This window comes from Sinocyclocheilus rhinocerous, unplaced genomic scaffold (genome assembly GCF_001515625.1).
Source record: "Sinocyclocheilus rhinocerous isolate Xijiao unplaced genomic scaffold, SAMN03320098_v1.1 scaffold148, whole genome shotgun sequence".
Lineage (NCBI taxonomy): Eukaryota > Metazoa > Chordata > Actinopteri > Cypriniformes > Cyprinidae > Sinocyclocheilus > Sinocyclocheilus rhinocerous.
The window spans coordinates 1564271-1577519 of NW_015653472.1; the positions used below are offsets into that span (position 1 = coordinate 1564271).

The window sequence follows — 13249 nt, forward strand, 5'->3', positions numbered from 1 at the left end:
CAAATGTTAGAATTTTTAAAAGATTATTTATAGCAATATGTACATACATATTAAAAGTGAAAACATGTTACATTCTTTGTTTTAGAGCGCAGTGTGATTTTACATGAGCAAATACATATCATCTTATATTTATATAGTTATACAACCACAATTTCAGCTGGCATTCATCTCCATTTTCATAATCTCTCCGACTCCAAAACTGCAAAGTAACACCTTGAGGAAAGACTCATGAAGATACATTATGAATCACACAGCAACATCATTAGGTTAATTACCCCACAAACGCACAGCGGCTGGGCACGTTCACTTCAGAATAGCGACTGCGAGACGTGATGACACAGGCTGTCTTTGAAAGCGTCCTCATAATTGCCCCGACTCTGACACGCATCTGTCAGTGACACACTGCTCACGTTAATGCCCTTCTGTCCACAAAAACCGAGGGGGAAGGGGGTATTTTGGTACTTTGGGGTTGGACAGGTTGCCCCTCAGAGACTGTGGGAGGCCCGAACTGGAGCCATTGGTTTAGATTGGTATCATGTTAATGGTTCCCCAGACTCCGAGACCCACACTGGAAAACCGTAAGAGGCTGAAGAATGCAGATCTCCCCGAATCAATGTCACAATTAGAGACAATTGCACATAAAGATTTGAGTCAGACATCCAGACGCAATGTGCGTGTTGGAACGTGGCCCTTCTCATACTGCCCCGTCTAGCCTTAGTCATTGACAGTGTTTCATATATGCAGTTATGTTGTTTAACAACTCCATTTAGGCCACAGTATAAACTGTGAGAGACGTTCCACTTAAAACTGCATACATGCACATGTATTCAGTGATACATTCATAATGAGGAATGGTCAGGCTGTCACTTCCCACAGACCTCCAGTGTCCAGGAGCAGCCGTCAGTCATTCTCTCTGCTCAGCGCCACTGTGCTGGGCCGTTATGAGAAACATGTCAAGCATCTGTGATGAGGAGACCAGGGATAGAACTAATAGCACTAATCAGAGTAAATCTGCCCCTATTATCTCAGCTCTGAGTGATAAGACAAGTGGAGGGGCTGTGGTTCCCCCCGACAGACTGATGGGAAAATGCAATGCTGAACTCATCTGGATGATGGAGTAAACAAAATCGACGAAACCAGCATTCCGCTCAAAAATGATCACATTGTCAACATAGGACCTGCACTTCAATGACTTACGAATGTAAAATGAGGTTGGCTACCTGCAGTTAACTAACCAGCTTTGTTGATCTAACACTGCAGTTTAGATTTGTTGGTGTAATCTTATACATTTAGGTTGATTCAGTGATGTTACTTGGAAGAAAAGTATTAAGAATTTACTTTATTTCTACACCGTTTTTACAAAAGGGATTTAGTCAAATTTCCATAACTCTGTATTTGTTGAAAAATTTGTTTTTGAAAGAATGCTCTTATGCTTACTGAGGCTACATTTATTTGATCAAAAATACAGGAAAAACAGTAATATTGTGAAATATTATTACAATTCATAAAATCACCGTTTTCTACTTGGATATGTTTTAAAAGTAAGCAACCCCTTCAGCCATGACTTCTTCACAATACAGCACGCCTCGAGTACCTTATTGCTTTTATAAAACGGTTACCACACAATAAAACTATTAACTAATTAGTGAAATTGAACTTGAAGTAAATTCGTTAAATGCGGTCCTTCCACTACAAAATAGTTCCTGACAGCAACAGTAAATGGCAAGAGAATGTTCCGGTGTAACATACCTCATTTTATGGAGCTCAAATAAAAACAGAGAATAGGAGCTGTTCTCATCCGCTGAGTCACTTATTATTTTAACACCATATATGATATTTTCTCACACACACACACACACACACACACATATCTGCTTATCTCTCATCACCAGAAAACTTCTGTTTTCCGTCTTTTAGTTTAAAACAGACCGATTCGCAGCACAGCGTGAGTTTGGAAGTGTAATTACAGTGTAAACTGATGGTCATGCAGTACCATACCTGAAGCAGAAAACTAATAAATACAGGTATATTCCCTCCGCTCTTACTTTATTACATAAACAATAAACAGTTAATTTTTGCTTAAATACATAATACATGGAACAGTTTTGATGCTATATTATTGATTGTTTATGTTGCTAAGGGTGTTGTGCAGTGATTCACAGAACGGTTGGGTGAAGCGGTCATAGCCGTGCTTTACTGTGAATAAAATACAGCTGTTGACCAATCAGCATCAAGGACTGGAGCTAACCGTTTTGCACATTGCTCAGAAGTGTTCCCAAAGGCATTTTAAATGTTATTTGTGTATGTGTGTAAAATAAAGGTATCATAAGTTATATTATTATATTATTATTTTTATATCATATTTCCCTGTCTCTTTAATCATCATGATAACATCATTAGTTTCTGAAGCACTATTTTTTTCAAGATACTTTATGCTTTCAAATGACACTGACTTTTACAACCAGCGATCACCTATAGACATTAACTCAGCTTTTCCTTTGAAACAGTTGATTATGAGTTCCAGGTCACTCCAGACAGAAGTAGGAGTAACACAGGAGTGAGATGGAGACAGCCAGAAGGAGAAAAATCTGAAATCTGAAATGTTGCCTTGTCTGGTTCATAAAGTTCAATGTCAACAATCCAAATGGATTTCTCATTCTCCCTTTGGTGATGGTATGTGGTGTGGTTTGACACGGTTTTGTGCAGACCCCATACACACAAGCTCTCCCTTCGGCCTCTCAGCCAGCCACCGCGCCATCACTCAATCCGCTCCTTGTTATAGAGCTCATAAATGTCAAAAATATCAGAGCCATTACAGCAATACCTCCATTTATGCTTGTTTTAAGAAAATGATCTTCTGCTGGGTGATGATGGGGTGTCTGCCGGGTCATCTGGACGGAGAATCACTCAGCTTCCCTCTGTCGATGCCTCTCAGCCCCTGCTGCGATGAGGCCTGTTGCTGTGTCTTGCATGAAAGATAAAGGGATGAAAATAAAATATATTCAACCACATAACTGTCAAACTCATTATTTGCACACCTTTTAACTTTGGCATACCATTGCCGGCTGGCCGCATTTCCTCAACATACTGGAGCAGATTTTTCAGTCGCAGAGTTGAATGTGAGATCACAGTCAGGTGAGAATATACTGAGGTTGTGGCTGATATAATGGTCTAGCTTAGTTCTCCATTTGTACCAGCTTTGCAGCTCATAATGCGGCCGTACTCTCCACATGGTTGCAATAATCAGAGGGCTTTCCTCAAAATCCAGTGAAAGACGTTGAATGAAGTGCCTGTGATAATTCTATTAACATAGCTTTAATTCTGATATATTAATATTAGGGATATGGGGAAAAGGAGGACCATCAAGCTACACATACAATATATAGCTATCACATGTTTTTTTATGTGTATTTTTACATGTATGTTTATTTTTCTGGGGCAAGTTGTTGTATGAAGTGCCTGCCAATTCTTTTAACATAGTTTGATTTTTGAGGTATTAATTTTAGGGATACAGAGTAATTTTTTGTATAAAAAAGGCAATTGAGCCACACATACACTGAAAAAAAATTTGGTGTTGGAACAATTTCCACAAATTGCTAGTAAATTTCAAAAACAGATACAAAGAAACAGAGAGTAACACATTGAATTAAACATTTTGAATTAGAAAAACATAAATTGTATTTTCCTGTAAAACGCACTCCAATAATCTTTATTTTATTTACAACAACGTACAGCTCCTTTTTATTTTATTTTTTTAGCAGAATTTTTTATCTTTATTTTTTACGTGTATGCGTATTTCCCTACTGCATTTATGCTTTTAACGAGAAAAAAAAAAAAAAACTGCAGATACTCTAGCTGCTAAATAATACCACTTGGAGAAGGAAAAAAGAAACAGGACATTATTTTCCCAATGTGGGACAGGTTTACTATCTCATGCTGGCAGAATATATTCCTGAAATAAACTTTCCAGGCTCTGGGAGTGAAAACAACCCCTTTTCTTTAGTGAGTGCTACTGGCCTCAGCCTGATATTCATCAGTGGGGATAACCTCTGACCTCTGGAATCATGTGATGCTGAGTGCTGGGCATCCTGCTGTAGCCAGACAGTCTGACTGTGTAGCAGCATCTCTTCCTCGCTTACATGCCCTCATCTTTCTCTTTTCCCTCTCTATCTCCCCTCAACGCCTGCTTCCTCCCCCATCCTGTGGTTAGGCTCAACAATATCACTATGTGTTTGCTTTGTAAATATTCTTTCACACCACCCTCTCTTAAAAGACTTCAGCACAAAAAGAAAACTCTAATACTGATTTGGGTGGACTTGGATAGTACTATTTTTCTCCATGTGAAACTGCTAAAAAGCATCTATTCTAGCCCTGTTCCTTAACTCTCATGGGCCAGTCTTCCGAATTTAAGGCAGCCAACTCCAAAGCATTTTGTTTAAAAAAATGTAAACAATATCATATAAGCAAGATTTCTGTACTTCTGAATAATCAGCATGGCTTTTTTTTAACAACAGTTCAATACACATTTAGTTAATATTGGTAACTTACATTTTGGGTACTGTTACTGGCTACTTTGTCTATTTTTGCTCCACCAAAGAAAACGGATTGAAACAAAACCGCAGCAGAGCGTGTCAGTGCTACGAATCGGTTGAATCAATGATTTAATAACTCACTCATAAAGATTGAATGAACTGTGTTTTGACTCACTCATAAAGTCACTCGCCGCCACCTTCTGGCGTAGCTTGCGTAGCAAGCTATTGACTAGCTTGTAACATTATAAAATGTTATACAGCCAAATTTCTTGAACACATCAACCTCTTTGATCATATTCCGAATTAGGAAACAACTACAATGCAGTCAAAGATAAATTATGAGAAACAAAAATAATTAGTTTACCTCCCGAGTCTTTTGCTTGTTTGTCAAGAGAAAGACTCGTCATCAAAGACTGACAATAATCTTTTTCAGTTGCAATTTTCTATAAGTGGTCCATCGACTGTGCTTTACTGCACTGTAAGAAAAGTTCATCATACCTCTTTTTGCAAATACTAGTAATCTCTAAATCCTGACAAGACTTAATTTTTTGTGCCACTTTTGTTGCACCAGATCCATCATTATCTCCATTCTGAATAACAACTGCGGTTGCGATACTGTTAATTGTATTATGTAGCACACACTGAACAAACTCTGATGCATTCCACATATATTAGTCATATTACATGAGAGCTGGGCTGTTTGGAGTAGAGCGTGAGACAACATGTTTGGCTGTCGAGCCCTGTTGTGGATAGGAGTGCTGGTGTAATTAGTGCTTGGTGATATAATAGTACACAGTCACACCCCCAGCTCCTCACAAAGCCTTTCAGAGCGAGAACAAGCGGAGCACTGGCAATACGACATTGAGGTCTCAGCCTGGCCAAAGAGCCTGGACGCCCCATGACGGCTGGCCATTTACCAGCGGCCCAAATGAACCCACAAGTGGCTCCCAGCTGTAGCGGGGCCTAAAAAGAGGTGCTGTGCTTAGCTTGCTTCAGCCCACTTGCTTGTCGGAGAACATGTGTGAGGTACGAGGGAACAGGTTTGTCTTTGATGAGAAAGTTTGTTTTTGGTTCTCAGTGAGGAGAGAGGTGGCGTAGTCTGGCCGCTGACGTAGCCTGTGGGGCAGCCGAGACCGTGTGGGGGGTACAGATCGCCAAGCAGCTGGGAGCTCCAGTGCTGGGATGACTGCCTGTGGATTTAGCTCTCTGTGGACATGTCTAGATACTGTGTCTTTATTTCCAATGGCCAACCCGCTGGACAAGAGGCCTGTACTGTGTGTGCTCTCTGAAATGAATGCTGCTCTGTTAGAACTTTTCCAAAGCCGTGCCAACTGTCCTCTGCCTGTCTGATGTCTGTAAAGCTGACCTAAAACACGTAGTTTAATGTACCAATTAGGGGCGTGATGACATTTCGAAAATGGATTTGGTAAATGAGATGCAACAGTTTTTACTAAGTATTTAAACATCATCGCATAATTCAGTTTGGTTTATATAAATGTTCCTATGTTATGACCTATATGGGGGTGGCATTATTCATGGACATGCTTCTTCAAGTACCTACAACTTCTAATAAGGGTACATTTTTCAAGACTATGTTTCTTTGACAAACAATAATTTGTTTTTGATTCACCAAAAAAAACGGCTAATAAGAGTCATTTGATACGAATCGGAATACTCAGGTCGCGCTGTATGTTTTTGATTAACTAAAAAGAACCAGCTCACTCATAAGAATCGTTCGTTCTTTGAGGAGGAAATCGGGCTACAGATGTCGCTGTATGTTTTTGATTAACTAAAAAGAACCAGCTCACTCATAAGAATCGTTCGTTCTTTGGGGAGGAAATCGGGCTACAGATGTCGCTGTATGTTTTTGAATCATTAAAAAGAACCGACTCATAAGAGTCATTTGATTGAATAGAGTCATTTGAATTGGACAATTGCTCGCGATGTCCTGCATAGTTTGGAGAACGGATGGTTGCGCCGTATGCTTTCTTCAGTAAAAATAACCAGCTCATAAGAGTCATTTGTTCCTCATAAGAGGAAACAAACAAATGAAGATTGCACGCGATCAATCGGAAAATGTATATTTTCTCCACAACTAGGCCTAACTGAAAGCCCATATAATCTGTTCCCAATCATGAATCACGCCAATATAACCTGTTATAATAAAATAACACCCGTTTTAGTGCCGTTGAAGATCCATCCCCAATGACCACTCAATGAATCACATAAGGAAAGTCCAGGCTTTTAAGGCCCACAACCTGATTAAGTCCACAAAGTGGGCCCATGGTTGGGGTTAGACAAAATAAGTGTCAAGAGTGTGCTGCTAATTATGCCTTGATTATTACCTGGACTGACAGCAAGTGAATGGGTGGAGAGGGGGTGGGTCCGGAACATTCAGTCAAGCAGAAAGTTCCCAAATGCTGAGGCTAACATAGGTCAAGTGATTTGGCGCCTCGGGTGTATTAAAGCTATTTACAAGAGGTAGAGGGATTTATGGTGCTTTTGCACAGTCTGTTCTTTTATATGACCTGGCACTAGGTGGTCATGCTTTCTGACCTACTCAATCATTATTTCGACCCAATAAAAATCTTTCTTTTCATATGTATTTAGGCTGTGTTTTAGAAGCTAGAAGTGTTCTACAGAAGTGCTAGAAGTACTGCTCTGCAGGCAATGACATCGCAGTCAGACTGTGCTTCTGCCATAATGACCCTATAAATGACACAAGAGCACAACTATGTTTTTGTATATTTACAGTTGTCATTCAGTGGGGTCAACAAGTTATTGAAAATCAAACAAAAAAGTGTTATGATAAAGAAATGTTTAAGTTCTGCCCTAATCAAATAAGTACATTTGTGACACTGGTCATGTGACTCTTTGCACAGATGTTCCTGACTAAGAACATGATCATTAGTTTTTACACAAAATTGTGGAGTTCATGCAACTCGAATGCTGCATTAAAGCAAAAGAGAGACAAACCAAATATTAAGACATTCTGATTTTTTAAAATCAGTTTTAATGCTTATAATATGTCATTAAAAAAAAAAAAAAAAAAAAGAAGAAGAAGCAAAATTGATGCATTTTTCACTAGTCATCTTTTGGACCTCACTGCCGATCATCATACTGTATATCGTTTATATTGCAACAAATCTAATTGAATGGAATGGGAGCCACTGATTGCAAAGTCAGGTAATCTAGGAACTCATTTTTGCAGCTTGCTTATACTGCCATCTAGTGCACATAAATGATAAGACGGGAAGAACCTGTGTAGAAACAAATTTGCAACTGAGAATGACTTTTGTGTGTTCTTTTAGCTAATCATTGTATATTTTACTGTAGATTATTTCCATAAACAATAGGCTGTCAATATCCACAGCAGTTGTGTAAAAAAATTATATTGTTTTAAAATATACTGACTTATATTTAGCCTCACAAACACTACATGACACTACATACAGTGGCATAAAACCAGTCAGACTGCTCAACAGGGTTCATGGCCCCAGTCAGTAAGCAACTGAATGTGTTGCCATGACGACACCAGTTGCACGAGCGAGCCAGAAAAATAGTAAGAAAATCAGAAAGACAGAAAAAGGTTAAATCCCAGCGTTTCAGTGAATCATTGTAGCCCTGTTGCATGTGCTACGTGGTATGGTCATATATTGAACTTATATGAAATTACACTGAAAAAAAAAACATTTACACAATGTTAGAGCAGTTAGTTGAACTAAAAAATAATAAATTCTGATCACTGCATACTTGTTTCTCTGTAGGCCTAGATCCTCTTTATTCAGGTTCTTGCACTTTATGTTAGATTTCTTCAGTGACGTATAATATAGAATGTAATGACAAGAGTGTTTAATTCTGACATTTTGTTCCTGGATATTTGGTATTGAGCTCAGGCTGCGTGAATTCTTGATAGAGCTCATCTGCCTGTCAAAACAAAAGGTCAGTTTCTTCAGTCACTTAACCTGGAGAGCAAATCGACAGGCACAGACACAAAAGGTTAAACCTCTGAGAATGAAGAAAAAAAAAGTAACATTCAGTACAAAGTATTAAAAAAATTCAGTGTTGACCCAGTCAAACCACACATTCTTTCTTAACAACAGTCTTCAGTTCTCAGAGCTTTTCCTTTGAGAATTGAGGAAAATTTTCTTTGTTGGTCCTGAAAAGAGATTTATTCATAATAATCAAAAACTGCAATACGTGACTGATTTTCTCTTTGCATAATTCAGTTTGGCATTCAAGGAATCTTCAATTGCATTTTACTTTAAATGGACTGTGTGCCCTTTCAGTGGTATTTGCATGACTATGATGATGTCTACTAAATTTAGATATAGGTTTGTTGCTTAAATCAGAAAACATTTGTTTTATCCTATTTAACTATTTTAACCACTGTTGTACCAATTTGTTGAATAAAGTTGCCAGTATGATATAATTTGTGCATATGTAGCCAACAGTCTGTAGACTCTCAAATTTTAACATTCATGAAAAATTTCCATTGCACAAAATGTTCTTCGTAGTGGAAAAAAGAACCCAAAATGGTTATTTTATTTCATTGCTGTGAAACCTTAATTTTTAAGAGTGTACTTTAAATATAAAACGGCAGAAATTGGAAATAATACATTATATAATTAGTACTATTTTTACTGTTTTTCACTGACTTCATCTTTCAAGCGCACTCTCTTTGAGGACAGAGAGAGGCCAGAGATACATGGCTCCTCCCTCAGTTTTAGTAAAAACATTCCAGTCAAGTGAGAGAGCCAGCGAATTTGAAACCCTGGAAGTCCGTGTTTTCAGGTCCTTCTCCTTGTGAGCACTCACACACTCACTGGAGGACAAGGACAGCCCATAAGCAGCTGCAGCACATCAGCCTCACAGAGTTTGGAGTGTTCTTTTGTTTTGTTGTTACCTGAAAGTGGCCCTTATCCAAAACCACCATGAAAGCCACCATATTCTTCATTGTCTTGACTGCTGTGGCTCGTTCAAGAGGCCAGTACCACTATCAGGGTCTAATGAACTACTTGGAAAACAGGATGCTCGCTATGGAGGTAAGAGAAATCTGGCTTGTCTGGCTGCATTTCAATACAGTTTGTGCTAGTTTTCAGCCATTTTAAAGAGACATCCACTTTTCCAGACATACATCAAAACTGAGATAAAACAGTGTTATTATGACAATTTAGAGAGTTCACTACATTTATTCCACTCAAAAACTCTTGAAAATGTAAAATCTGTAACAGTGATAGTGCAGAGTGAGGGTACAGACACCCTGAAGTAGCTCATGTCCCTCAGACATATCGTCCCAACACAGCAGTGACTTCTCAGACCAAAGATCCATGAAGAAGTGGAGATTAAAAAGTGTTTATCCAAGCCAGTGCTGTCGATTTCCCATAGTCTTTTTTTTGTATACTGTCTGGAGTAAAGTTGTACCCCCAGAGCAGAGAAACATCAATTGACAGAATAGTTTAGCTCAGCAGTTTTGTTCTCAGTGAAGCTGAGCTGAAAAATTCTAACACCGATTCAATAACCAAAATAATTACTCGCGATTAAGTAGACACTTCATTAGAATAATGAATTTATTCAGTCAATTTACATATATCATATGCAGACAGGTCTGTCTTGATTACCTGAATCAGCAGGAGTCCATTCTATATTAAACAGTGTTTTTCATAAAATGAAATGAATGTAAGGTTGAGTACAACAGGATTAAAAGCTCCTCGTAAGGAAAAAGTGTTTTTGTAGTTTTTTTTCTGGCCCAAAAGTATATGATGACTGAAAATTTTTTTTAATGAATATTTATGAAGCAACAAAATTTATGCAAAACAAAGTTTGTTTTGATTCAAAATCATGTCATATTAAATTCAGCTAGAGCAGCTAGCCTGGAGCAAAAGAGCCCTGGGTGGCCACAGTGATATGCTTTACATATTTAATGGCAATAGGCACCATATTCACATACTTTTATTATAGTAATATATTTTTGTGAAGTGTATGAGCATATATTTGTTTTGTAGCCCCTGCAACAAGAGGGGTTTGTACCTCAAATCTTTTAACCTCTTTGACAGCTGCTGAAAACAACTTCTTGATTTAAGCACTTTGAAGAAAAATGAATCTTAAACTACTGTTTAAAAGTTTGGGGTCAGTAAGGTTTTCTTTTTTTTTTTTTTAAATATACTTTTATTCAGCAAGGGTGCATTAAATTAATCAAAGTAAAGACATTTATAATGTTACAAAATAAATAAAAAATTTTAAATAAATACTGTTCTTTTGAACTTTATTCGTTAAAAATCCTCAAAAAAGTATAATGGTTTCCACAAAACCATTAAGTAGTGCAAAACAATTTCAACATTGATAGTAAGAAATGATTCTTGAGTATCAAATCAGCACATTAGAAATTATTTCTGATGTATGATGTGACACTGAAGACTGGAGTGACATCTGCTGAAAATTCAGCTTTGCCATCATAAGAACTTTAAAATATAGTAAAATAGAAAACAGTTTTAAATTGTAATAATATTTCACTATATATCTGTATTTTAAAACTATGATCTTTTGTCAAAGATCCATTGTACCCTATTATTAAAGTTTATTTTATCATTAAAATATAATATAGAATTAAGTCATAGAATTAAGTCACTGAAGCTGTAACTGTCGCAAATGAATGATTTTTTTTTTGTTATTATAAATGATATGTGGAACTGGGGGTCTCAAAATTCTTTGACTCTTTCAACTCAGCAGAAAAAAGTGAATTTCTAAATTGTAGAGGCAATGTTTTTTTTTCCAGATTTGTTCAAAATGATGTATTGTACTTTAATGAGTTCCCTCAAGTCCTTTCAAAAATACTCTCAAGACATTACTCAGGTTCTCCATCTCCTGGCTCCAGATAACGATTGCAGTGAACCTTTCAAATAACAAATGAGCTTTTTACTCTACAGTTTCCTTGACTGGGCAAAAGGGCCTAACACATCCTGTCTAGAATTATTCAACACTTCTGCACCATTATTACCAGCAGCCCTTTAATAATCCACAGAAAAATCGTCATTGGAATAAGTTTCTCATTGGAAAGAATTTGCTGCACTCTGCGATCATCTTAAACATTTGCGCGACTCATTGGTGTGTTTGTCATTCTTCCAGGAACGCATTGCATTGTGGCATGAACAGAATAACCGCTACAACTCCGACCTAAAGGAATTCAGGCAGCAGGCTGCAGACCTGTTGGAGAAGTTGGGCAAGGAGCATGATAAACTGCGTTCAGACATGGAGGGCGCAGGAGCACGGGCAGACCGCGTGGAGCGTGAGATGGACTACATTGAAACCAAGAATCCCCCTAACCCTTGTGTGAAAGCAGCAGACAAAATGGTGGAACAGGACGTGGTTGTCAAAGAGAGGAAGAAGGAAGAGTTCTTTGAGTTGTCTGGTGAGTCGGGGGAATTGAGTTTTGACAGCTGAAGCTCAACTTTTGATCATGTACTTTCAGCTTTAGCCTTGACATAGTCTTGGTTGAGGGAGACTAGGTACATTTTGCATACTATTACACATGAGACCAGTTTGGGAGAAAGGTTTGGAGTTTTCTCTGGAAAATTGAAACACTGGAAAATCAAACTGAGAGAAGTAATAGCTGCAATGCAAGAGCATGTGCTTTGATTTAAGACATTTCTTTGTTTTTGAGGACTAGCATCCCAGTTACACTCACCCATATTGGGATTATGCTGCAGGCAGTGTGACCGTCTTTGCTTTGATGGTAGAAACCCTGGTTTCTGCTTAATTAGTTAATTAGTTAATTTGGCTTTTGTGGTTTAGATGTTACGCAACTGTTGAGTTGTGGCCTATTTTGTTATCCAGTATGTTGGAATCAAAGCAGATGAATGTACAGTAGATGTGTTTCATTTGGCTCTTCATCTGTCTCCACTGAAGTACCATGTTGTTAACACTATGGAGAGTCCAGTAAATGCCATACAGGAAGACACTGTATTTATCCAACGTTGTTGTTTAACAAAAAACTAAGCACTAAAATTTTTTTCCAAGGCTGAATCCACTTTAAAACTGAAAGCTGAATCCAAAATTCCAATCCATTTAATTTCTTTCTTTCTTTGGCAACAAAAGATACCATACAATACCGTTCAAAAGTTACAGTCAGCAAGATTTTTTAGTATTTTTGAAAAAAAAATTAAAACCTTTTGCTCACCAAGGCTGCCTGTATTTGATAATAAAATACAGTAAAACAGTAATATTGTGAAATATTATTACAATTTATAATATTAATGATAAATTCTTAAAAATTTAAATAATAATATAATATATAGTTATTTATTCCTGTCATGGCAAAGCTAAGTTTTCAGCAGCAGCATTACTCCAGTGTTACACGATCCTTCAGAAATCATTAATAATTCTGATTTGGTTCTCAATAAACATTTTAATATCATCTATGTTGAAAACAGTTGCTCAATATTTGGTGGAAACCATGATACTTTTTTTCCAGGATTGTTGGATGAAAAGTATAAAAACAGCATTTATTTGAATTTTTGCTGAACAAAAGTATTATATTCGTTTAAATAAATAAATAGATAGATAGATTACTGACTCCAAACTTTTTAACAGTAGTGTATATCATATCAAAAACTTTTTGTACCAAAGATAAGCACTGGCAAGGGAATCAAAAAAAAAAAAAAAAAAAAGGGGGAAGGAAAAATAGCAGCCAGCAAAATGCTGCTGTTAGGTGGTTTAAA

At 37.4% G+C, this 13249-nt stretch overlaps 1 protein-coding gene across 1 annotated transcript in view; it reads left to right on the top strand.

The window, feature by feature from the left end:
* The first annotated feature begins 9331 nt into the window (after window positions 1–9331).
* The window catches only part of olfml3a (olfactomedin-like 3a), a 7588-nt gene continuing 3670 nt past the window's right edge, over window positions 9332–13249 (top strand). The window contains exons 1-2 of the mRNA XM_016522484.1: window positions 9332–9577; window positions 11658–11940. Of these exons, the coding sequence (XP_016377970.1) occupies window positions 9467–9577; window positions 11658–11940 (394 nt within the window). The 5' untranslated portion in view covers window positions 9332–9466. The remainder of the gene's footprint in view (window positions 9578–11657; window positions 11941–13249) is intronic.